The sequence below is a fragment of the Salmo salar genome, chromosome ssa12 (assembly GCF_905237065.1).
Source record: "Salmo salar chromosome ssa12, Ssal_v3.1, whole genome shotgun sequence".
In the NCBI taxonomy this organism is placed as follows: domain Eukaryota; kingdom Metazoa; phylum Chordata; class Actinopteri; order Salmoniformes; family Salmonidae; genus Salmo; species Salmo salar.
In genome coordinates this window covers 30,990,469-31,017,361 of record NC_059453.1, presented here as the reverse complement: position 1 = coordinate 31,017,361, position 26,893 = coordinate 30,990,469, and the positions used below count along the sequence as shown (strand labels likewise).

The following is a 26,893-nucleotide window of genomic DNA, read 5'->3' as shown; positions in this document are numbered from 1 at the left end:
CTCGCTGGTCACCATACAGTGAGGGAAAAAAGTATTTGATCCCCTGCTGATTTTGTACGTTTGCCCACTGACAAAGAAATTATCAGTCTATAATTTTAATGGTAGGTTTATTTGAACAGTGAGAGACAGAATAACAACAAAAATATCCCGAAAAACGCATGTCAAAAATGATATAAATTGATTTGCATTTTAATGAGGGAAATAAGTATTTGACCCCCTTTCAATCAGAAAGAGTTCTGGCTCCCAGGTGTCTTTTATACAGGTAACGAGCTGAGATTAGGAGCACACTCTTAAAGGGAGTGCTCCTAATCTCAGTTTGTTACCTGTATAAAAGACACCTGTCCACAGAAGCAATCAATCAATCAGATTCCAAACTCTCCACCATGGCCAAGACCAAAGAGCTCTCCAAGGATGTCAGGGACAAAATTGTAGACCTACACAAGGCTGGAATGGGCTACAAGACCATCGCCAAGCAGTTTGGTGAGAAGGTGACAACAGTTGGTGCGATTATTCGCAAATGGAAGAAACACAAAAGAACTGTCAATCTCCCTCAGCCTGGGGCTCCATGCAAGATCTCACCTCGTGGAGTTGCAATGATCATGAGAACGGTGAGGAATCAGCCCAGAATTACACGGGAGGATCTTGTCAATGATCTCAAGGCAGCTGGGACCATAGTCACCAAGAAAACAATTGGTAACACACTACGCTACTATGTCTCACTTGTCACCGCCTCTCCTTCCAGTTCTCTGCTGCCAATGACTGGAACGAACTACAAAAATCTCTGAAACTGGAAACATTTATCTCCCTCACTGCACCTGTACATAGCCAATCTATAAATAGCCCAAACAACTACTTCTTCCCCTACTGTATTTATTTATTTAGCTCCTTTGCGCCCCAGTATTTCTACTTTGCACACTCATCTACTGTCCAATCTACCATTCCAGTGTTTTAATTGCTATATTGTATTAACTTCGCCACCATGGCCTATTTATTGCCTTTACCTCCCTTATCTCACCTCATTTGCTCGCATTGTATATAGACTTATTTTTCTACTGTATGATTTACTGTATGTTTGTCTTACTCCATGTGTAACTCTGTGTTGTTATATGTGTCGAACTGCTTTGCTTTATCTTGGCCAGGTCGCAGTTGTAAATGAGAACTTGTTCTCAACTTGCCTACCTGGTTAAATAAAGGTGAAATATATATATATATATATATATATATTTTTTTTTTTTTAAAGTAATGGGGTTGTAATGGCGAGATGAGAAAACAAATCTATACCAATTTAGGAACTATATATTGTGTTCTCAATGAACTGATGTAGCCTATTCTTCACGGTAGACTACAAAGATAAATAAGTCTCAATAGCACAAGCGTAACCGTGTTACCTTTCTATTGACTGTGTGTTGAAAATAGAACCGACAATATATTTTCCCTCAACCATTGTGGTTACTGAGATCTTTGTGTGTCTGAGTGTCTGTGCTGAACAACATGAACACTAATTTCCTCTCATAGTGTGCAATAGCTGTATGCAACAGTTCAACAGCAACGTTCAATAGGGAGTAAATCATCAACTACAAGCGGGATGAAGTTCTATCTCTCTGTACAGTCATATAGATTATAATACCTCAAATTGTTCATTCGTCAATTTCCTGCACACTCTTGCACAATGCGTAAAACCAACAACATTTGCATTCACTCTCATTCCTAATCATTGTTTTTTACAAGATACCGGGAGAGGAACTATGAACCAGGGGCACTTTGTTTAGTATAGTTCAAAGGGGAAACTAGCGCCTCACACAGCCTCATCTAGACTAGCGGGCTGTCTATCTACTTCCACAACCTGTGTACTGAGAGAAAGTGCAGTAGTAACTCTCAATCAACATGACCGCTGTCAAAGGTGAGCACATCATTCAATGTTTCATACAATTTCATAACTGTGGAAAAGTGATTTAAACATCGTAAATAGTTAATTATTCATAGGATATTAGCTTCCTGCAATTTTTCAACTAATAAGAACAAACACTTTTATCAAAAGGATTATAAATATGTTTTGTTCTAAGATTTATTTGTCCAATAAATAAATAGATAAATATGTTTTGTACAAGTAGGGGTTATATTGAATTAAATTACTAAAAAGGCACTACAATGGGGCAAGTTTAGCAAAACATTGTGTCCAGTCAATTGCTGCATGCAGGTAGACAATAAAATACGAAAATAGTAAATGTGCTTCCGTTAGGTGAACATAGTGTATGTGATGTAGGGTGCTAAGATGGAAAGGCTGATAACAAGCCATACAGCTGTATAGCTACAGTAGGCTGTAATCATTAAATTGAGCTTCTACTTCTTAACACAATATCTGTGAATCGCTGACATCTGCTGCCCTTGTTTAATTAATGTTTTTGAACTGTTAATTCACTTTTTAAGTCTTTCAAATCAATTGAGTATAGAAATACTGAAACTGGAACCAGGTTTGTAAGACTGAGATGGTTGCAGGTACAGCCCCTGTTCACTCATGATACGTATTGTAACCGAGTCACTTCTGTTTTGAAGGTTTGAGAATTTCCAGTTTTCTGATCATGAGATTTTTTTATATATATTTTTTATTTCACCTTTATTTAACCAGGTAGGCCAGTTGAGAACAAGTTCTCATTTACACCTGCGACCTGGCCAAGATAAAGCAAAACAGTGTGACAAAAACAACAACACAGAGTTACACATAAACAAACGTACAGTCAATAACACAATAGAAAAGAAAAATAGAAACATCTGTGTACAGTGTGTGCAAATGGAGGTAGGCAAAAAATTGGCCATAGAGGCGAAATAATTACAATTTAGCATTAACACTGGAGTGATAGATGTGCAGATGATGTTGTGCAAGTAGAAATACTGGGGTGCAAAAGAGCAAGTGTAAGTAATAATATGGGGATGAGGTAGTTGGATGTGCTATTTACAGATTGGCTGTGTACAGGTACAGTGATTGGTAAGCTGCTCTGACAGCTGATGCATAAAGTTAGAGAGGGCGATATAAGACTCCAGCTTCAGAGATTTTAGCAATTCGTTCCAGTCATTAGCAGCAGAGAACTGGAAGGAAAGGCGGCCAAAGGAAGTGTTGGCTTTGGGGATGACCAGTGCAATATACCTGCTGGAGCGCGTGCTATGGGTGGGTGTTGCTATGGTGACCAGTGAGCTGAGATAAGGCGGGGCTTTACCTAGCAAAGACTTATAGATGACCTGGTGCCAGTGGGTTTGGCGACAGATATGTAGTGAGGGGCAGCTAACAAGAGCATACAGGTCGCAGTGTTGGGTAGTATATGGGGCTTTGGTGACAAAACGGATGGCACTGTGATAGACTACATCCAGTTTGCTGAGTAGAGTGTTGGGGGCTATTTTGTAAATGACATCGCTGAAGCCAAAGTTTGGTGGAATAGTCAATTTTACGAGGGTATGTTTGGCAGTATGAGTGAAGTAGGCTTTGTTGCGAAATAGGAATCCGATTCTAGATTTAATTTTGGATTGGAGATACTTAAAGTGAGTCTGGAAGGAGAGTTTACAATCTAATCAGACACCTAAGTATTTGTAGTTGTCCACATATTCTAGGTCAGAACCGCCCAGAGTAGTGACCGCCCAGAGTTGAAGAGCATGCACTTAGTTTTACTAGCATTTTAAAGCAGTTGGAGGCCACTGAAGGAGTGTTGTATGGCATTGAAACTCGTTTGGAGGTTTGTTAGCACAGTGTCCAAAGAAGGGCCAGATGTATACAGAATGGTGTCGTCTGCGTAGAGGTTGATCAGAGAATCACCAGCAGCGAGTGCGACATCATTGATGTATACAGAGAAAAGAGTCGGCCCGAGAATTGAACCCTGTGGCACCCCCATAGAGACTGCCAGAGGTCCGGACAACAGGCCCTCCGATTTGACACACTGAACGCTATCTGAGAAGTGGTTGGTGAACCAGACGAGGCAGTCACTTGAGAAGGCTATTGAGTCTGCCGATAAGAATGCAGTAATTGACAGAGTCGAACGCCTTGGCCAGGTCGATGAAGACGGCTGCACAGTACTGTCTTTTATCGATGGTGGTTATGATATCGTTTAGGACCTTGAGTGTGGCTGAGGTGCACCCATGACCAGCTCGGAAACCAGATTGCATAGTGGAGAAGGTACGATGGAATTCTAAATGGTCGGTGATCTGTTTATTATCTTGGCTTTTGAAGATTTTAGAAAGGCAGGGCAGGATGGCGATAGGTCTATAACAGTTTGGGTCTAGAGTGTCTCCCCCTTTGAAGAGGGGGATGACCGCGGCAGCTTTCCAATCTTTGGGGATCTCAGATGATACGAAAGAGAGTAGGCTTGAATAGGCTAGTAATAGGGGTTGCAACAATTTCGGCGGATAATTTTAGAAAGAAAGGGTCCAGATTGTCTAGTCCAGCTGATTTGTAGGGATCCAGATTTTGCAGCTCTTTCAGAACATCAGCTGTCTGGATTTGGGCGAAAGAGAAGCGGGGGGGGCAAGTTGCTGCAGGGGGTGCTAAGATGTTGGCCGGGGTAGAGGCAGGGCCAGCCGTGGAAAAATGCTTATTGAAATGATCGATTATCGTAGATTTATCGGTGGTGACAGTGTTTCCTATCCTCAGTGCAGTGGGCAGCTGGGAGGAGGTGCTCTTATTCTCCATGGACTTTACAGTGTCCCAAAACTTTTTGGAATTAGTGCTACAGGAAGCAAATTTCTGTTTGAAAAAGCTAGCTTTAGCTTTCCTTACTGACTGAGTATATTGGTTCCTGACTTCCCTGAAAAGTTGCATATCGCAGGGGCTATTCGATGCTAATGCAGAACACCACAGGATGTTTTTTTACTCGTCAAGGGCAGTCAAGTCTGGGGTGAACCAAGGGCTATATCTGTTCTTAGTTCTACATTTTTTGAATGGGGCATGCTTATTTAAGATGGAGAGGAAAGCACTTTTGAAGAGCAACCAGGCATCCTCTACTGATGGGATGAGGTCAATATCCTTCCAGGATACTCGGGCCAGGTCGATGAGAAAGGCCTGCTCGCTGAAGTGTTTTAGGGAGCGTTTGACAGTGATGAGGGGTGGTCATTTGACCGCGGACCCATTACACACGCAGGCAATGAGGCAGTGATTGCTGAGATCCTGGTTGTAGACAGCAGAGGTGTATTTAGAGGGCAAGTTTGTCAGGATGATATCTAAGAGGGTGCCATGGTTACAGATTTAGGGTTGTACCTGGTTTTGTCCTTGATCATTTGTGTGAGATTGAGGGCATCTAGCTTAGATTGTAGGACGGCCGGGGTGTTAAGCTTGTCCCAGTTTAGGTCACCTAACAGTACGAACTCAGAAGATAGATGGGGGGTGATCAATGTCCTGGGCACAGATGGGGGCCTATAACACGCAGCAATGGTGAGAGACTTGTTTCTGGAAAGGTCGATTTTTAAAAGTAGAAGCTTAAATTGTTTTGGCACAGACCTGGATAGTATGACAGAACTCTGCAGGCTTTCTCTGCAGTAGATTGCAACTCCACCCCTTTGGCAGTTCTATCTTGTCAGAAATAAATAATAGTTAGGGATGGAAATTTCAGGATTTTTGGTGGCCTTTCTAAGCCAGGATTCAGCACGGCTAGGACATCTGGGTTGGTGGAGTGTGCTGAAGCAGTGAATAAAACAAATTTAGGGAGGAGGCTTCTAATGTTAACATGCATGAAACCAATGCTTTTACAGTTACAGAAGTCAAGAAATGAGAGCCCCTGGGGAATGGGAGTGATGCTGGGGGCTGCAGGGCCTGGGTTATCTCTACATCACCAGAGGAACAGAGGAGGAGTAGGATAAGAGTACGGCTAAAGGCTAAAAGAACTGATCGTCTCGTGCATTCGGAACAGAGAGTAAAAGGAGGAGGTTTCTGGGCGCGGAAGAATAGATTCAAGGCATAATATACAGACAAGGGTATGGTAGGATGTAAGTACAGTGGAGATAAGGCATTGAGTGACAATGAGAGAGGTTTTGTCTCTAGAGGCACCATTTAAGCCAGGTGAGGTCACCGCATATGTGGGGGGTGGAACAAAAGGGCTAACTAAGGCATATTGAGCAGGGCTGGAGGCTCTACAGTGAAAAAAATACTAAAATCACGAACAAAAAGAGCAATAGACAAGGCATATTGACATTAGGGAGAGGCATGTGTAGCCGAGTGATCATAGGGTCCAGTGAGTATCTAGGCGAGCTGGAGGCACGGCGTTTCAGACAACTAGCAGGCACTTTGAGCTGATTTCCAACAACAAACACTTTATTAAGCTCAGAAAACTTGGGGGCAAAATAAAATCACCTGTGGGATGAATTTGGACTATTTGCCACTTATTGGGGAATCCTGCGGTACAAGCTAAATACCTAACAGTTGAGACAACTGAAATTCATTATTGACACTTAGAAAAACAATTTATGCTAATAACAAGGGACATCAACTCCTATGCATCATCATAAGTGACGTGTCTTGAACTCTTTCCAAAGGTTGTTCTTATACAGTGGCTTGCGAAACTATTTACCACCTTTACATTTTTCCTATTTTGTAACCTTACAACCTGGAATTAAAAGAGATTTTTTTGGGGGGTTGTATCATTTCATTTAAACAACATGCCTACCACTTTGAAGATGCAAAATATATTTTATTGTGAAACGAACAAGAAATAAGACAAAGTAACTGAAAACTTCAGCGTGCAATACTTGTCATCCCCCCAAAGCCAATACTTTGTAGAGCCACCTTTGCAACAATTACAGCTGCAAGTCTCTTGGGGTATGTCTCTATAAGCTTGGCACATCTAGCCACCTGGATTTTTGCCCATTCTTCAAGGCAAAACCCCTCCATCTCCTTCAAGTTGGATGGGTTCTGCTGGCGTACAGCAATCTTTAAGTCATACCACAGATTCACAATTGGATTGAGGTCTGGGCTTTGACGAGGCCATTCCAAGACATTTAAATGTTTCCCCTTAAACCACTCGAGTGTTGCTTTAGCAGTATGCTTAGGGTCATTGTCTTGCTGAAATGTGTACCTCTGTCCCAGTCTCAAATCTCTGGAAGACTGAAACAGGTTTCCCTCAAGAATTTCTCTGTATTTAGCGCCCATCCATCATTCCTTAATTTCTGACCAGTTTCCCAGTCACTGCCGATAAAAAACATCCCCACAGCATGATGCTGACACCACCATGCTTCACTGTGGGGATGGTGTTCTCGGGGTGATGTGAGGTGTCGGGTTTGCGCCCGACAGCGTTTTGCCAAAAAGCTACATTTTTGTCTCACCTGACAAGAGTAGCTTCTTCCATATGTTTGGGGAGTCTCCCACATGCCTTTTGGCGAACACCAAACGTGCTTGCTTATTATTTTCTTTAAGCAACGGCTTTTTTCTGGCCACTCTTCCGTAAAGCCCAGCTCTGTGGAGTGTACGGCTTAGTGGTCCTATGGACAGATACTCCAATCTCCGCTGTGGAGCTTTGCAGCTCCTTCAGGGTTATCTTTGGTCTCTTTGTTGCCTCTCTGATTAATGCCCTCCTTGCCTGGACCGTGAGTTTTGGTGGGAGGCCCTCTCTTGGCAGGTTTGTTGTGGTGCCATATTCTTTCAATTTTTTAATAACAGATTTAATGGTGCTCCGTGGGATGTTCAAAGTTTCAGATATTTTTTATAAACCAACCTTGATCTGTACTTCTCCATAACTTTGTCCCTGACCTGTTTGGAGAGCTGCTTGGTCTTCATGGTGCCGCTTGGTCGTGCTCCTTGCTTTGTGGTGTTGCAGACTCTAGGGCCTTTCAGAACAGGTGTATATATACTGAGATCATGTGACAGATCATGTGACACAGATTACACACAGGTGGACTTTATTTAACTAACTATGTGACTTCTGAAGGTAATTGGTTGTACCAGATCTTATTTAGGAGTTTCATAGCAAAGGGGTGAATATATTTGCATACACCACTTTTCCATTTTGAAGAATTTTTTTAAACAAGTAATTTTTTACATTTCACTTCACCAATTTGGCCTATTCTGTGTATGTCCATTACATGAAATACAAATAAAAATCAATTTAAAGTACAGGTTGTAATGCAACAAAATAGGAAAAACGCCAAGGGGGATGAATACTTTTGCAAGGCACTGTAGTCAACTAACATATCAGTCTATTTATCAATCAACTGATACTCTAGAGCTTTAACCACACCTTATCTGATTTTCAGATATACGAATCTTAGTACCAGCTCTGCTGATCTGGACCTACTTTGAGGTAAGAACAATGGATGAACATAGTCTTCAGTATACCATATCATACAATATCATTTGTATGAAGTATCTGAAAGCATGCCAGTTTATCAAGGGGCCAGATGCAGGGTACATTGTGTCTGCTTTATTTTGGAACCAGTTCCCTGAACCTGAACATTAATCTATTTGAATTACATTTTATTAGAATTCAAGGCATACGATTACACCAGTCAATCATCAATTATCCTGATTTACAGTATGTCCCATTGCCTTTTTTTCAGACTTGCTTTTCTCAGAATGAAAAAATGACTACAGAGTTCATCACTGATTACACTATGGACAAGACTGACTTGGATTATGAGTATTGGACCCAGCAATGCCAGAAGGAATCCAACCGCTACTTCCGCTCCTGGTTCATGCCCACCTTCTACTCCTTCATCTGCTTCCTCGGTCTGGTCGGTAACATCCTGGTGATTGGTACCTACGTCTACTTCAACCGGCTGAAGACCGGGACCGATGTGTTCCTGCTCAGCCTGTCCATCGCCGACCTGCTGTTCGCCGTGTCGCTGCCCCTCTGGGCGACCAACTCCATGACGGAATGGGTGCTGGGGCTGTTCATCTGCAAGGCCATGCACACCATCTATAAGGTCAGCTTCTACAGCGGCATGTTCCTCCTCACCTCAATCAGCGTGGACAGGTACGTTACTGCAAATGAGAAAGCGTTCTCAAAGACTAACCTGGTTAAATAAAAGCCTGATTGAAACGTGTTGCAGTGTGCATCCTGCTGTGACCTAATAGGCTGATCTGCTCCTATGTCTGCTGTGACCTAATAGGCTGATCTGCTCCTATCTCTGCTGGGACCTAATAGGCTGATCTGCTCTTATCTCTGCTGTGACCTAATAGGCTGATCTGCTCTTATCTCTGCTGTGACCGAATAGGCTGATCTGTTCTTATCTCTGCTGTGACCGAATAGGCTGATCTGCTTCTATCTCTGTAAATATTTGTATATGGTTCACTAAAATATTATATGAGCCTGCTATATAAAGCCTACTTTTTGTCATTTTTCCGACAGGTACTTCGCCATCTCCAAGGCCGTCTCTGCCCACCGCCACCGCTCCATGGCAGTGTTCATTAGCAAGGTGACCTCTGTGGTCATCTGGGTGATGGCGCTGGTCTTCTCTGTGCCCGAGATGTCCTACACCAACATCAGCAACAAGACCTGCACCCCCTACACCGCCGGCTCAGACCAGGTGCGCGTGGCCATCCAGGTGAGCCAGATGGTCCTGGGGTTCGTTCTGCCGCTCCTAATCATGGCCTTTTGTTACGGCGCCATTGTGAAGACCCTGTGCCAGGCCCGGAGCTTTGAGAAGAACAAGGCCATCAAGGTGATCTTCACTTTGGTGGCGGTTTTCCTGCTCTGCCAGGTGCCCTATAATCTGGTACTGCTGCTGACCACTCTCGACGCGGCTAAGGGGGGCAGCAAGGACTGCATCTACGACAACAGCCTCCTCTACGCCTCTGACATCACCCAGTGCCTGGCTTTCCTGAGGTGCTGCCTCAACCCCTTTGTGTATGCGTTCATCGGGGTGAAGTTCCGCCGCGACCTCCTGAAGCTGCTGAAGGATCTGGGCTGTATGAGCCAGGAGAGATTTTTCCAGTACACCTGCGGCAAGAAGAGCTCAGCGGCCGCCATGGAAACCGAGACCACAACCACTTTCTCCCCCTAAAGCTGCCAATGCTGCCTAATCTGTCAGCCTTTTCAACATGGACAAGACCTTGTACACAGCTTATGTTTATTTCTGATTATATTTCAATTGTTTTCTTGTAAGTGTTCTATAGGTCACTGAAAAGGTCTAAAGGACATATATGTTTAATGTATCAGGTAGCTTACTTGTCGCCACCAGGTATTGATTTAGATCAAGTCTGTACCATACTCAATGTAATACTCAATGTAATACTCAATGTAATACTCAAAATGGTCAATGTCTTCGTATTATTTCTGTGTTGTTTTGAGTCTTATTTCCAAAGTATTGTAAATAAATAGGAATTCAAAAAAGGTGTACTCTGGTCTCATTTGACCACTTGTTCAACAACTCACATGAAAAAATACTAAAGTATACTATGGTATAAATACTGTAGTTTGTAGTTTTTGTGGTATTCACTGCAGAGTTTTTGCATACTTTACTGTAGTATTTACTGTAGTATACTGTATACTGTAGTATTTACGGTTAACTATAGTATAAATACTGAAGTAAAAAAAAGTATATACTATAGTAATTAATTCAGTGTTTTTGCATATTGTACTATACTGTAGTATTTACTGTAGTGCTTTTGCAGACTGTAGTATACTGTAGTATTTACTGTCGTGTTTTTGCAGACTGTAGTATACTGTAGTATTTACTGTAGTGTTTTTGCAGACTGTAGTATACTGTAGTATTTACTGTAGTGTTTTTGAAGACTAGTATACTGTAGTAGTATTACTGTTTTTGCAGACATGGTGTTTTTGTTTTACTATCTTTGAAATAGAAGTGGAGGCTTTCTCCTTCAAGAAACCTACTGGAGAAATACTAAAACAGCACATTTTTCATAACCTGTAAGTAGGTAGGACTGGGGTCTGAACAGCTAGTTCAGTGCTTCTGCTCTTTTCAATAACCTGAAGGGAAATTAATATATGGTCTATACTTGGCATGTATGTTTCTCACTTATGGGTGGCACAAATTGCGATACAGGGGAGGGGAATGGGCAGGGTATATGCAAATTGAACACTGCAGTGTTTAATAGAGTAAAACAAGTAGTGTTTTTACTGACATTGCTGTAGTATTTACTACAGTGCTTCTTTTGAGGTTAATACTGTAGTATTTACTATATACTACAACATTCTATATTAAGTACTACACATGATCGAGGGATTCTACAGTGTGGTATGGTATTCTACAGCAGGGGTAGACAACCCTGGTCCTGGAGTGCCACAGGCACTTCATGTTTTTGGTTTAACTGACCTGGAAGACCAGGTGTGTTGAATTTTTTGAATTTTACTGAACTGATTAACAGTATACTACAGTTTACTATAGAATTATATATATATATGTAGTAAACTGTAGTATTTTTTCATGTGGGAACCCTACTTCTAGGCTATTTAACGTTAGATTTCAACCAATTTACAGTACCTTGCTTCAATATGGGTCTTTGAAGCCCATAACACTTTATTTGCATAGTCTGTGGAGCATCTACAGATGGACTATCCAAATAAAGTGTGACCTTGAAGGCTTCCACAGGACAAAAAGAACATCACACGGCATGGCTAATAAATTGTTTGCATTCAAACTAGGGGGTTACAGAGGAGGTTAGCATAAGTCAGACATCGTCTCATTCACTTACTCGTTTCAAAACAAACCTTGGGAGTTCAGTTCCCCAGAAATGCAAATGACAATAGGCTATTGTTTGTAAGAAAGGGGTTATCCCTTTACATCCTTTCTGAAAGTTACCTAACACTCCTTTCTAACAACTATAATAGTGATAAGATAAGCTTTTATTGATTCCACAGCATTTTGTTTTACAGATGCTAAAAGACATGGAGATCAATTGTAAGACATGGATAATTCAAAAGAAAGTTTTATAGAACATTTATTGTCTTTCAACATAAAATGTATAGCTTATGGAAGTTGGCCAATTTACTTTATCTCTGAGTGCAAAATTTGCACAAATAAATACAGTAAAAGACAAGGGTTACACTCGTGCCCTCTTCACGAATGTGTTCTCTAGAACACTACCCATCCTTTAAATTTCACTCATTCTAGTTACAGATCTGTAAAATCCACTTAGAAAATTCAAAATCTCCATGAATTATATTCCTCATAATAATTTATAATTCCTGTTTCTGCCTCAAATTAATATCCTACAATTGATGACATCATCAGACCTAACCCAGAATATTAGAGCTGCAAGCAAGGGCGTGTGAAACAGTCGGCTGACTGGATGAGAGTAGGAGGAGTTGGGAGCTATCAATAAAAGCATTCTACTCTTGGATTAATTTACTTTGAAACCTCAGGGATATAGACAATCCCTTTCCTTACACATTGAGGACAAGAGAACAACAAAAAAAGGTAAGATACCTCAACGATATTTCAGAATACAGAATCTCATACGTGACAGAGGGAGATTAAGAATGCATTTAATTAGAATATGTATACTGTGTTTACTTATACTTCTGCTGTTACACTTTGGAGAAAAAAAAGATTTATGCAAACAAGTATCATAAAACATTAGTACTGTATTCATCAATGATAGATAATTGTGTTTTTCCAAATGTTAGGGTAGGGATTTTTCAGTAATAGACTTATATCTATTATTCTATTAAGTATATTGCGGTGAAGGTGGGTCAGGACCTCATGCACATGCTACCTGCACATAGAGATTGGACGTCCTTCGCAGGGTCGCAATCTAATGCTACAACCTCATGCTACTGCAACTACAGTACGTGTTGCCCCCAAGGCTGATAGAACGATGTTGAAGTGTGTCACATAACAGTGAGCCTCAGGCATCAACTTTCCTCACTCTGTCTGGAATGTGGAAATAGTAGGCTACTGTACACTACAGCAACACTAAAGGGGGTCTTTATAGGGCCTCCCGAGCGCACAATTGGCCCAGCATCGTCCGGGTTAGGGAAGGGTTTGGCTGGGGCAGCCCGTCATTGTAAATAAGAATTTGTTCTTAACTGATTTGCCTAGTTTAATAAAGATAAATAAAAATAAAATAGGAAGCAGTTCTTAGATGTAACATCTGTACATCTTTTAATTGCTGTAAATACCAGTGGTAAATCAGGATAGAAAACGTATGGTCTCTGATTGCTGTATCAGCAATGGAAGTGTTGGGGGGACAACAAGGGTTGTGTTGTCATGGCGACTCCCTCAGGCCCTGTGACTCACTAGGTGCCTTGCCCTGTCTGAGATGTGGGAGAGGAGGGGGTAGAGACTATCTCCCTCTTACACAATCCACACCCTTCCTCTGACTGCTTCCTTTATCCCCTCAACTATCACTGTTAGCAAACCTTTAACTTTGTCAAGAGACTGCGTCATACTTCTAGGTCAAATATGTAACTTTCAAAATTACTATGGCCCTTACCTATACTCTTGCATGTGTGATGCTGTAAAGCTAACCACAGTATTGGTAAGGAACTGGTAGGCAGAAAACCTGAAGAGAAGGATATGAGTATTTGTTAATAGCCAGTAGCTGTTAAGCCAACAGTAAACAGATCTCATATAATTAAGTATTACTCATATTTAGATGCAGCTCCTTTCACTGGGCTCACAAAGAGTTGACCTTTGTTGACTATACTATCAACAATACAATGAAAGTTTGTGGAAGGTTCGTATAGTTCACGGGACAGCTGCAGGTCTATTGAGACTGGGAAAGGCTGGGTGGAGTTCACACAATGTGGAAGAGTGATATTTTAACTTAATTCACTCAAGATAACATTGTGTCACGATAACAATGTGTGTGCATCCAATGAAAAAGCAATATGATGTGAATCATAAAACAAACGTGTAAATCATCTACAATATCTGAACTTTTAGTACTGAGCATTCTACCTGGGTTCTGTTGAATTGCAATGTCCTTTAACTGACAGCTTTTTGCTAGTAGGCAACTCTGGTTGAAATTACGTTCCTTACAACAAGACAGTTTTAATAACTTTTCCCTGGTGGGTAACTAAACATTTTCTCTGTAATGGAGATGTGTATACATACATGTACATTTTAGCAAAGTGTAATATAACTTGTACAGTAGCAACGGTCAAGTGTAGGGTAGGCACAGCTGTCCTATTTAGGTCAGTTTTACACAGTGTAATAACCGCCATTAATCCCATTGACACACCAATGTTAGTGATCTCGCCTATAATCAAATCAAAGTTTAATATGGGACGTGGGAGCGAATCCAAATAACAACTCAAAAAGCGCTGTAACAGTAATCCAAATTCAATCTATATGTACAGTACCAGTCAAAAGTTTGGACACACCTTTTCATTCCAGGGGTTTGCGTTATTTTACTATTTTCTAAATTGTAGAACAATAGTGAAGACATCCAAACTATGAAATAACACATATGAAACCAAAAAAAGTGTTAAACAAATCAAAATATATTTTTATTTGAGATTCTTCAAAGTAGCCACCATTTGCCTTGATGACAGCCTTGCACACTCTTGGCATTCTATCAACCAGCTTCATGAGGTAGTCACCTGGAATACATTTCAATTAACAGGTGTGCCTTGTTAAAAGTTAATTAGTGGAATTTCTTTCCTTGTTAATGCGTTTGAGCCAATCAGTTGTGTTGTGACAAGGTAGGGGTGTTCACAGAAGATAGCCCTATTTGGTAAAAGACCAAACCCATATTATGGCAAGAACAGCTCAAAAAAGCAAAGAGAAATGACAGTCCATCATTACTTTAAGACATGAAGGTCAGTCAATGCGGAACATTTCAAGAACTTTGAAAGTTTCTTCAATTGCAGTTGCAAAAACCATCAAGCACTATGATGAAACTGGCTCTCATGAGGACCGCCACAAAAAGGAAGACCCATTTTTTGCTCTGCTGCAGAAGATAAGTTCATTAGAGTTAACTGCACCTCAGATTGCTGCCCAAATAAATGCTTCAAAGGGTTAAAGTAACAGCCATCTCAACATCAACTGTTCAGAGGAGACTGCGTGAATCAGCCCTTCATGGTTGAATTGGTGCAATGAAACCACTGCTAAAGAACATCAATAAGAAAAAGAGACTTGCTTGGGCCAATTGAGATGGTTTTGGATGAGTTGGACCACAGAGTGAAGGAAAAGCAGCCAAGAAGTGCTCAGCATATGTGGGAACTCCTTCAAGACTGTAGGAAAAGCATTCCAGCTGCAGCTGGTTGAGAGAATGCCAAGTGTGCAAAGCTGTCATCAAGGAAAAGGGTGGCTACTTTGAAGAAACTAAAATGTAAAATATATTTTACACTTTATTGGTTACTACATGATTCTATATGTGTTATTTCATAGTTTTGATGTCTTCACTATTACTCTACAATGTAGAAAATACTAAAAAATAAAGAAAAACCCTTGAATGAGTCGGTGCGTCCAAACTTTTGACTGGTTCTGTATATGCATCGGATGAATTTACACAAGCTATACTAAGAACGATATTTACAGCAGTAGATATATTAGAGTGAGTTAATCCTACTGGTGTGTCTGTTTCAGAGATTTACGTGATGCCTATAGCTGGAGCCATGTCCCACATAATACCCAATCACATTCTGAGGGTGGGTCAGAGTACCTGTCTGGACTCCGCTCATGAGGCGGCTCTGGGGTGCAGTCCGAGTGCCATGATGGACCCCAATGGGAGTTGCAGTGAACAGGATGACCTGGACATCTCCCTAAATAACCTGAACCAGCTCATTCTGGAACTGGACCCCACGTTTGAGCCCATCCACTTCAACAAGAGGTCCCAGTCCAGCAGCCTCCACACAGGTAGGACAATGAGTGAGAGAGGGCATGTAAAGCCCAATAGTTATTCATATGCTGTAATATAGGCTAGGCCTATTTACTTTCTTTCAGTACAAGCTCACATGCTTTATTTAAACTATAGTTTATCTACATATATTTTTTCTTAAATTGATATTTCTACGTAGACCTGTCAGGAAGCCTACGCCTACGGAATTACTTTCGATCATTCAATTCAACAGTTTTGAACATATAAAAATGTCAATGAAGGAGTTTAGACCTAGGGTACTTTTCCGTCGTTAAACATGGCTAGAAACATCTGCAGTTACGTTGGCTGGAGACCAAGCCTGAGAACCTAACAACTTCCATTGTGCCCCATTCATGTACCCATGGCCCGGGGCTATGTAAAAAATCCACCCATAATTTCACATCAGTTTAATGTTACAAAATAGAGTACATTTGTCTGGGGTTACTGCCCTGACAAAAAAACATACCACACCCAGAACATCTGAGGCAGACACACAGCGGTGCTTTAAATACAGTCAACCTTTAACAGTCACTGTCTGACATGGTCTGAACAACTGAAAAACAGAAGTGAGCACAATCCCATATATAGAAGTATCCATTCTTAGACAACCAAAGAAAATGGCGTGGGATGTACTGAATGAGGTTACAGTAATTGTGATGGATATATACTGCTCAAAAAAATAAAGGGAACACTGAAACAACACATCCTAGATCTGAATGAAAGAAATAATCTTATTAAATACTTTTTTCTTTACATAGTTGAATGTGCTGACAACAAAATCACACAAAAATAACCAATGGTGGTGCAACGTGGCGTTGGTGGATGGAGCGAGACATGATGTCCCAGATGTGCTCAATTGGATTCAGGTCTGGGGAACGGGCGGGCCAGTCCATTGCATCAATGCCTTCCTCTTGCAGGAACTGCTGACACACTCCAGCCACATGAGGTCTAGCATTGTCTTGCATTAGGAGGAACCCAGGGCCAACCGCACCAGCATATGGTCTCACAAGGTGTCTGAGGATCTCATCTCGGTACCTAATGGCAGTCAGGCTACCTCTGGCGAGCACATGGAGGGCTGTGCGGCCCCCCAAAGAAATGCCACCCCACACCATGACTGACCCACCGCCAAACCGGTCATGCTGGACGATGTTGTAGGCAGCAGAATGTTCTCCACGGCGTCTCCAGACTCTGTCACGTCTGTCACGTGCTCAGTGTGAACCTGCTTTCATCTGTGAAGAGCACAGGGCGCCAGTGGCGAATTTGCCAATCTTGGTGTTCTCTGGCAAATGCCAAACGTCCTGCACGGTGTTGGGCTGTAAGCACAACCCCCACCTGTGGACGTCGGGCCCTCATACCACCCTCATGGAGTCTGTTTCTGACCGTATGAGCAGACACATGCACATTTGTGGCCTGCTGGAGGTCATTTTGCAGGGCTCTGGCAGTGCTTCTCCTGCTCCTCCTTGCACAAAGGCAGAGGTAGCGGTCCTGCTGCTGGGTTGTTGCCCTCCTACGGCCTCCTCCACGTCTCCTGATGTACTGGCCTGTCTCCTGGTAGCGCCTCCATGCTCTGGACACTACGCTGACAGACACAGCAAACCTTCTTGCCACAGCTCGCATTGATGTGCCATCCTGGATGAGCTGCACTACCTGAGCCACGTGTGGGTTGTAGACTCCACCTCATGCTACCACTAGAGTGAAAGCACCGCCAGCATTCAAAAGTGACCAAAACATCAGCCAGGAAGCATAGGAACTGAGAAGTGGTCTATGGTCCCCACCTGCAGAACCACTCCTTTATTGGGGGTGTCTTGCTAATTGCCTATAATTTCCACTTGTTGTCTATTCCATTTGCACAACAGCATGTGAAATTTATTGTCAATCAGTGTTGCTTCCTAAGTGGACTGTTTGATTTCACAGAAGTGTGATTGACTTGGAGTTACATTGTGTTGTTTAAGTGTTCCCTTTATTTTTTTGAGCAGTGTAGTTACTGTTACTCATCAATGGATCTCCCCCTTAGTACTTGTCACCGTTCCACGTTAAGTCTCGTCACTACATAACAGTGGCCCGCCCTTCTCACTCACCCTCACCACAGGACACCTCACCTCAGTGGCATGGAGCAACAGACTCATCTATTTCAATAGGTTCCCGCCGTTACTGACAGGCGGGTAGATCATACAGTCAGACAACATTTTTGGGGGACAAGTTGAAACTTATCTAGGAAATTCTCCATGGCAAAGTACTGCATTTTCACCCTCACAGCAGGAACACAGTGTTTGCTTGGTGTATTTGAATAGGGAGGGTCGGAACTCACTTGAACAAGTTAAAGCCTGCATGACGTGGAGGAATTTCAACCTTCTGTCATTAGCCTCCCAGGAAAACACTTGTGTGGTATACACTGAGTATACAAAACATTACAAACACCTGCTCTTTCCATGACATAGACTGACCAGGTGAATCCAGATGAAAGCTATGATCCCTTATTGATGTCACTGGTTAAGAGTGGTCCACCACCCAAAGGACATCCAGCCAACTTGACACAACTGTGGGAAGCATTGGAGTCAACATGGGCCAGCATCCCTGTGGAACGCTTTCGATGCCTTGTAGTCCATGTCTAGACGAATTAAGGCTGTTCTGTAGGCAAAAGGGGGTGCAACTCAATATTAGGAAGGTGTTCTGAATGTTGGTGTACTCAGTGTAGTATTGACATAATAAAGCCACGCCCATCTAATACAGACACACAGCCATAGAAGGGAAAGGAATGGGATGTATGAGTGAGTACATGTATGAGATTAAACGAGTCTCCACAATCTGCTCTGACTGTAGAGTATGTGGGTCTTGAAAAGGCAATACATTTTATCTGTAACGGTACGCAATGGATATGATTTTTGATCACAAGAAGACTATTTCAACCCTTCTCATTCATATTATTGGGAAGGAAACGTTTAAGACCTCCAATTTGAAATGTGTGTGATCACTTCTTGTAAGTGACGGTATGTTAGAAACACAAGAAAAAAATCCCATGAATTGTGTGACTTATCGCTCGCCGAAAAGGCCACTGAACATTCCTTTCTCACTTCTCTTGGATGTTCTTCCTCTCTCCTCTGAGATAACATAACATTAACAATATAAGAAATTGCATAGACTTATTAGGTTTTCCATTCCCTTTATCAATTCGATATTTAGCACCATTTGCTCCAACTTCCTCTGGTGTTCTCCCTCCTCTCCAGATGACTTCTCCTCTCCAGATGAAGACGTCTCCAACTGTGTGCTGGTCCCCAGAGGCGGTTCTCCAAGGAACATCTCCACCTCCTCCTTCTCCTCCGTCTCCCCCTCCTGCAGCATTCCCATCCCACTCTCCTCTGCTTCTGGCTCCAGGTGCAGCCCACAAAGCTCCCTGGTGTTCTCTGATGCCTCCTCTCGTCCCCCACTGCCGTGTGGAAGTGTCGTCCGCCGGCGGCTGCCCTCAATGCAGGGAGGCGATGTGGGCATGTGTTCATCCCCAGTCACCCTGCGCATGTCACACTCTCACAGGAACAGTGCCGTCTCGATGCTCTCCACGTCGCCCGGCTCAGAAACCAGTTACATAATGGGCAGGTCAGACCCCTTCACACTCTGTTAATACATGCTTTTGGAAATTACTTTAATATCTTAGTTTTATGCAAAGATAATGGCAAGTTAGACCAGTCTTGACTCCATAGAGCAACACTAACTGGTGTTGTCACAGTTTGACACTTGACAGCTCTACCAATCCTTTGTCTGGACTCCACAGTGCCGTAAACATCTTCTCTTCAACTCATCTCCCTTCCACAGCTATCAGTCATTGCTCAGTGACAGTGAAGGCGACAGCCCCGAGTCTCTCCTCCTCTACCGCACATCCAGCTCCTTCAGCGACGTGTCCAGGTCCTCGACCAGGCCGTTCACCAACAAGCCTTTGCCGACCGGCCCATCACCACTCGGCCACTTCCAGGGGATCCACAGCAGCCCTCACAGCAGCCCTGCCTCCCTGGCCGGTTCACTGACAGACATCCCTGTGGTGTTGGTCAACGGAGCTCCAGAGCGGGAGCTCAGCCCCCAGTCACCTCCAGAGGCAATGGTCCCAGACGTACAGATCAAGCAGAGGCCCAGCTCCAGGCCATCCTCGCCATCTCCCTCTCACTGTGAGTCCTGATGATGATCCTCGTCAATCTGTTTAAAATCTAAAATCTCTGTCCAGTGCCCTCTGCTGGGAAAAGGTTTGTGCGTATTCAATAATAAAATAATGTGCATTTTATTTTCATGGTCCCTCAGCTTTCCAAGGCCATTTCCAAGGCAACCAGCACTCCATGAAGTTTGTCATGGACACTTCTCAGTTCTGGTTCCGCCCACACATCAACAGAGTTCAGGGTAAGCATTTTGAGAAGAAATGGGGAGTATATATTATATTATTTGGCCACAACTGTATGTACGTTGTTGCATTTTATGTCCTATATTAAGTTAAAGACGCAAAGCAAATTTATGTTTAAACAGAAAACCCAAAGTTATCTTAGACTAAAATGAATAATTGTATTAATACTCGGTCTACAACAGAATGACAAACAATGGTGACTCTATGGGGATAACCCTGCACTGTCTGAGCTGTATCTGTTGTACCTGTGTGATTGTAGCTGAGGCCATAGTGATCGATAAGGAGCCGGGGACCTTCGTGGTGAGAGACAGCACGTCCTTCAGAGGCTCCTTCGGGCTGGCTATGAAGGTGGACCAGGTGCCCATCAATATATCCCCTACTGGCCAACCAGGTAAACAATCCTGAAGTCCTTCTCCCCATTCAACACTGCTGCTCAGAATAACCACACACACACCACATCACACAGTCCTATAAACAGAGTGTACACAACTAAAGCACACAATCAATACCAGTGTGTCTTGAAAAGACCTGATAGGACTTGCCCACTCAAGTCAGTAGCAGAGTGAGTTTGGTATGTCTGTGTTTATCCTGAAATCTGTGGTGCAACCGGAGGCCGCTCATTACTCATAATGTCTACCTCTGTGGCAGTGCAAACACTCCATAGCATTTAATTACCAGAATTTGATTATAGTGTTTAAATCCTGGCTTCTCATATCAACAGTAACTATTATCAATATTACACTATTATCACAACACCACATCATCAACAATACCACAGTCACAGTAGAATCAAAGGCATCTGTCCGTACGTTATCTAACTGTCATATCAGAGTCGTTTACAGTAAATACTACACTGCCTATCTGCCTTGTCTATTTTCCTGACTCTTGGCTTCTTTATTGTAGCGGAGGGCAGCTCAGAGCTCGTGAGGCACTTTCTCATTGAATCGTCGGCCAAGGGCGTCCGTATCAAGGGCTCTTCACAGGAACCATACTTTGGTAAGAAGTAGGCTACATCAACTTTGTTCATTCATAGTGTGACAATCTATCAATCCCATACTTCTTTGTTTACCATGAATGAACAATCTGTCAATATTGACAAAAGGCCCACATCCTGGTTTAGGAGAAGCATGAATCACAAGACTTGAGTCAGCCATGTCTGGTCGGTGTCCTGAAAACTTGGAGGCAGAGGGATGGAGCTGTTTGCTTTTCAGGGCTTTGAGAGATGTGGGCTTCTATCCTATGTCCTGTAAGAAAGAAAGTAGATTAGATTTATATTGGCTGTACCGCAACTCAAACAATCGCACTATAGAAAAACAAAAAACAAAGTTGAGTCTGATTGTGATAATCTATGTAGATCTCAAACACATTTGTGATGTCGAGGTTGCTTTGTTGTTGCCTCATCAAGGCTACTCTGATGCATGGATGTAAGGCCATGACTCAGAAGGATCACCCATCCCCTCTTGTGGACATTCCTTGAAACAACATTAATACTTTATCATTTGATATGTACATTCAACCACTTTTAGTTAAAACAACTGGACTGTTTTTTTTTATCCCCTTGCAGGTAGTCTGTCTGCCCTGGTCTTCCAACACACCATCACTGCATATGCCCTACCCTGCAAACTTCTGCTCCAGTCACATGGTATGCTATAATAATTTAGCAAATAGCCTAAATCTATTAGGCAACAAGCCACAGATGATGATGTTTACATAAATTGTATGATGATGTGAATAATCGCATATTCCACATATAAGACAACCTTTTTATCTCTAAACCAGGCAATTGAATAGTATCTGTTTGGTCTACAGATCTGAACAAAGGACAGGAGGGAACAACTGAAAGGTCAGCACCAGAAGACAAGACCAAGACTGGTGAGAATTGTGCCCCCAGCATTCATCATTAGGTTATCTAGTTGTGGTATCAATTTGCCTATCAGCTAGCTAGTTTTATATTATTCTGTCTCTAAAGAATAACATGCAACAACATCATTTCATGGACACGTTTGGTAGGCCTTAATGGTGACTAGCTAAAGAAATAGTCCAAGCTAGCTAGCTATAGTAGCCAGCGTTTCATTGTAATATTAGCTAATGATCTGTTAATGGCTTACCTGAGTAAACTTGCCCTTTCAAAAAAATATTGCAGTTTTGAAACTGCAGTAAAGAACAGTAAATGCAGTTGACTGTGGTATTTTGGAAGAAAGAATTGCAGCATACTGCAGTTATACTGCAATCTTTTCCCATAAAGGGTAAACATTTCTGCATTGGTTATCTTGAACTTGTTACAGTTCAACTAAGTTATTTTCCCCGTAATATACTTTAGGAACATATTTAAATGTTTACAAAGTGAGCGAACGTCATCTTCAGATAAGCCGTGCAGAGATTCCCTAAAAACACGCCACTTTGATACAACTCCGACTTTGGTGTAGTAGGCTAGGATAATTTAAGCAGCGGTTTAAGGGTTAGCGAAAATGCTTTCTAACCTACTACAAAAAGTCACTTGAATTGAAGTGGCATGTTTTTAGGGATTCCCAAGCCGTGCATGCCAAGAAAGCTCACAGGTGAGGTGACCACCTGACCTCTCGCGACTCCCGCTAATTATCTGGATCATCGCAGTATTCTTGATACAGCCAGAAATGTGGATATCATCAAATCAAATGTATTTATAAAGCCATTTTTACATCAGCTGATATCTCAAGGTGCTGTACAGAAACCCAGCCTAAAACCCCAAACAGCAAGCAATGCAGGTGTAGAAGCACGGTATTGACAAAAGATATATCTACTGCTCAAAAATGGATTCGTTGCCCACAGAGCTTTTTGGATTGGTGGATACATTTAGTTATTCAAAAACTATTTTGAATATTCGATGAGGGGTATTGACGTCAACTGCCTGTGTTCAATGGAGAGTGAGATTCTATGCTAGCCTCAATATGCATAGACCGTCTCGAATTTCAACAGGGACAACTCTATAAAGTTTTCTCGAAGTTGCCAGGATGTCACGTGAATCACACTAGTAACAACCTAAACGTTATGAAACTTATATTTGATCAAATAAGCAGCACGTATCAAAATAGCAGTTCATGTTTATCTTGCCTAATTTCAGCTCTCTCATTGCCTCTCATACAAAAACTCCTCACCTGCTTATTAATTAAGAATCTGCCTAACCTGGACAGAGTTTATACAGTGCGGTATGAGTGCAACACAAGCTTCAACAATGTCGCAACTTCTTGCATGAAATAATTTATGCTACAGTATAAACAGTCACAGTAGGCTACATTGCACACAGCATTTGGACTCCTATAATATTTAGGAAATGACTGGTAAGTGTAGAAATCTGCAGTGCAATGTAGTGGTTGTCCTCTTGTCCTACATGCCGCAGTAGACAGCTGTGATGAAAAGCATCGCACTGGTTTCTCTTCTCTCAAGTTAATTAATGATCTTTCTTGTCTTCTCCCTAGCTTGCAATTTCCTCTACCTGAGTGCAATCCCCACTGAGATGTTGACAGGGCCGTGCGCTGTACAAAAGGCTGTGTCCTCCACCTTCACGATGGCCCAGGGCACCATCACACCCACCATAGTCAACCTGAAGGTGTCACCCAAAGGTGTCACTTTGACAGACATCCAGAGAAAGTAAGAAAAATATGGAATTTTTCTGAATTACATTTTCTTTTGAGCATTCAACGATGCTCAAATTATTGTAATGACTTGTAAGACCTTTCTTGATTAAATGAAATCTGATGAATGTGTGTGTTCCCATTAGACTCTTCTTCAGACGTCATTACCCTGCACACCTGCTCAGCTACAGTGGTGAAGATCCAGACAAGAGACTGTGAGTTGATTCTTTCAAAAGCTTGTTTTTAAGGGCCCTGCGTTTTCCTGGTAAGGTCATGTGGTCAGGAAAAACTCTGGTCCTACAAATCAGAAATAAAGTCCACTTGAATGGACTGTATGTATCCCTATCCATTTTTAAACATAGTTTTAATCTCTAATTATACCCCTTTTATCTTCACAGGTGGCACAAGAGTTCCAAACCAGCAAGGTAATGTTCTTCATTATTAGATAGCTTCAGCATGCATATGCCCATATTATAATAGGTATGCTTTTGTGAAGGAAAGCTAACAACAATGTAGGCAAATATCCAACTTTGATAATTTTTTCCCCCTCCAGGATATTTGGTATAGTGGCAAAGGGCACTGAAGCGGGTATGGAGAATGTGTGCCACGTCTTCGCAGAATACGACCCTCTTCAGCCCTGTAATCCGACCATTGAGTTGACACAGGGCATCATTTTCAAACCATAACCTCACTCTGTCCAGTTTGGGAAGGTGAGATAAGACAATATCACCAGACTGAATGCCGGAAACCCTTTAAGTCACTTCCGTCAACGAGGGCGCCCAGAGCCAGACCTGATACAGATACTCTGATGTGTCATAAAGACACGTAACAGGGATTCCTGTAGCATGTTGCAGATCTGATGACCCACTGAGGCCAAAAAGCTTTATTTCCACCAAAGCTAAGACTGTGGTGTCTGTTCATAAAAAAGTGGTACCCCAATTAATTTCATACAAGGTAGGAAGATACTGTAGAGTTCAAAATCGATAGGTCATAGATGTTGCAAGCTATAACATTGTATAGTTTGGATGGAAAGGGTTCCACAAAGTACACTGCTGATGAGCTGTAGATCAGTACCTTATTTAATAGTCACCCCCTGGTTATGTGGATGGCACAGTAACTGGAGCTATCTTCATTTCTACAGGAAACTGTGATATAAATCTGTAGTAGTTATCATAACGAGGTTGAAAGCACTAGAGGTTCATTAGATAAGTAGAGATATCCTCTCAGGGCCAAATTCTAGCTTGAGATCCATGTGTCACTTGCATTTTGGCAAAACTCTCCCATTTACACTAATGCATGAGAAAATGCGAGTTATGGGCATGCAAGTTAGATTTGGCCCTAATATGGGTAATTTTATTATGTATAGCCTATTGCTATGCTTCATGACAAGAATTATATTTTTTCCTGCACTAACTTTATCATATCTATTTTCTCAGATGTTGTATATTCTTGTGTATTAAATACAAAACGTATCTATTTCATATTTTGTCATATTTATTTGATATTTAGGATAGTAATAAACTTCAAGTGACAAGAGTGTTTGTGTCTTGTCCCTGCAGAGTGCACCCATACCCAGGGGCGGAAATCCCGGGGGGGACGGGGGGGGACACGACCCCCCCATCCTGGGAAAAATATGATTTGTCCCCCCCCAATATATCACTGAAACATAACTATGTAATTTAAATAATATTAATAATACGCAATGAAAGCAATTGTGCTGATTATAGACACTTAATAGCGTGTTTTTAAGTTTCAAAAGATCCACTGCCAGTTCCTTAGTTGGCAAGGTAACAGAGGGGTCGTGTCTACTGTCTGAAAGGCACTCAATGAACGTAACTGACGTGAGGTTAATCCAGTCAATCGCGCACACACACTAGCTGAATATGCAGAGCTAGCGCGCAAATATTAACTATTAAGCTAGCTAGTACCTATTCCATTTATGTGGCCTCGTCAAAGATGGAATCTTTGCTATCGTCAATTTATTCCAAGATCAGCAAGCAGATGATGTAAATTAGTGCTTCAAAGTCCCTGTGATAAGGTTAGCGATAAACTGAAGTCCAAACTGAACAGAACTACACTCTCTTCTACCATTGTCTTAAATATATTTAATAGTCTCGGTACAAAAGCTAAATTGTCGCAAGGGAACTTTTATTTATTTATTTATTTTATTTCACCTTTATTTAATCCGGGTAGCAAAGATTATAGCAAACACCACTGAAACGGAATTGGTGCTCGCTAGCTTTGCAAATTCAGCTATTGTTGGCAGCCAGCCAATATGAAACAAACTATTAAAATTACAAAAGGTTGCAGCATATGTTGTGTAAATGGTGAACTCATACAGCTGTCAACTCTTGTCATTTTAATCCGTTTCACATTTGCTAGCTACCTTTTAGATCGAAGCCCAAATAGAATGACAAAAGATAAGATGATAGAAGCCCATCTCCTACTGTAAATAACCTACACACTGTGTGTGTGTGTGTTGCCAGCCAGCCAGGTAGAAAAATGGCAGAAAAATAAAAGACGGACATCAGAGTATTTTTCAGTACACCAAAACGCAAAGTAAGAACCTAGTAGCCTAATATCTCAAAGACTAGTTGATACAATGTTCATAAGAAAGAAATGAAATTCTAATGGAAATGTTTCACAATGATGTCATTAGGCAGAGCAGGCAACAGATGGCACACAGACAGCAGAGTTGGGGACAGATATGCAGGGACAGACTGGCAGAGACAGGGAGTCTCAGGTAAGTTTGTTGAGTCTTCGTTTGGCAACATTATGAAAGGTTCTCCATTTTTTTTACTTGTAAAATAGGAACATAATTGGAAAATGCCATGGATACCCCCACTCTCAACTTAAACTGGTGACTGAACTAAGATTTGTTAAAGGCAATGGTATTGCTGTTGTGATTAGTTGTGTAGTTTTGGGTACCGGTAGTTAGGAGTACGGTAACACCTTATTTCTTTGGTTCCTCAATATACATTTACCATATTACAATGTAGGCTATGTGTTACAGCACTACTTTTGGTGTCCCCCTCAGGAATTGCTCTTGAGAAAATTTCATGTATTGTCCCCTCCAAAGTTGATATCAGATTTTCGCCCCTGCCCATACCCCAAACACATACCTGCCAAATACATGAAATATTCTGGAAATACATTAAATAATCTGAC

The 26,893-nt window shown here is 41.9% G+C and overlaps 2 protein-coding genes across 2 annotated transcripts; both read left to right on the top strand.

The window, feature by feature from the left end:
- The first annotated feature begins 1,529 nt into the window (after positions 1-1,529).
- LOC106564996 (C-C chemokine receptor type 7) lies at positions 1,530-10,311 on the top strand. Its single transcript, XM_014131549.2, has 4 exons — positions 1,530-1,900; positions 8,221-8,267; positions 8,524-8,939; positions 9,315-10,311. The coding sequence occupies exons 1-4, from the start codon at positions 1,885-1,887 to the stop codon at positions 9,967-9,969; spliced, it is 1,134 nt and encodes a 377-aa protein (XP_013987024.1). The 5' UTR covers positions 1,530-1,884; the 3' UTR covers positions 9,970-10,311.
- Positions 10,312-12,209: 1,898 nt separating this feature from the next.
- LOC106564955 (tensin-4) lies at positions 12,210-25,206 on the top strand. The gene is made up of 13 exons (XM_014131509.2): positions 12,210-12,345; positions 15,463-15,732; positions 18,958-19,324; positions 19,541-19,887; positions 20,018-20,113; positions 20,374-20,505; positions 21,018-21,110; positions 21,679-21,756; positions 21,924-21,986; positions 23,570-23,741; positions 23,872-23,940; positions 24,124-24,150; positions 24,279-25,206. Exons 2-13 carry the CDS (start codon positions 15,474-15,476, stop codon positions 24,409-24,411), a joined length of 1,836 nt encoding a protein of 611 aa, XP_013986984.1. The 5' UTR covers positions 12,210-12,345; positions 15,463-15,473; the 3' UTR covers positions 24,412-25,206.
- The last annotated feature ends 1,687 nt before the right edge of the window (positions 25,207-26,893 follow it).

Excerpts from the sequence above, each read along its gene's own strand:
- LOC106564996 (XM_014131549.2), top strand. Across the intron at positions 8,268-8,523 it reads TGATCTGGACCTACTTTGAG|ACTTGCTTTTCTCAGAATGA; the intron begins GTAAGAACAATG and ends CCTTTTTTTCAG. Across the intron at positions 8,940-9,314 it reads ACCTCAATCAGCGTGGACAG|GTACTTCGCCATCTCCAAGG; the intron begins GTACGTTACTGC and ends TTTTTCCGACAG.
- LOC106564955 (XM_014131509.2), top strand. The coding sequence starts at position 15,474 with ATGCCTATAGCTGGAGCCATGTCCCACATAATACCCAATCACATTCTG. Across the intron at positions 20,114-20,373 it reads ACACATCAACAGAGTTCAGG|CTGAGGCCATAGTGATCGAT; the intron begins GTAAGCATTTTG and ends GTGTGATTGTAG. Across the intron at positions 23,941-24,123 it reads GAAGATCCAGACAAGAGACT|GTGGCACAAGAGTTCCAAAC; the intron begins GTGAGTTGATTC and ends TTATCTTCACAG.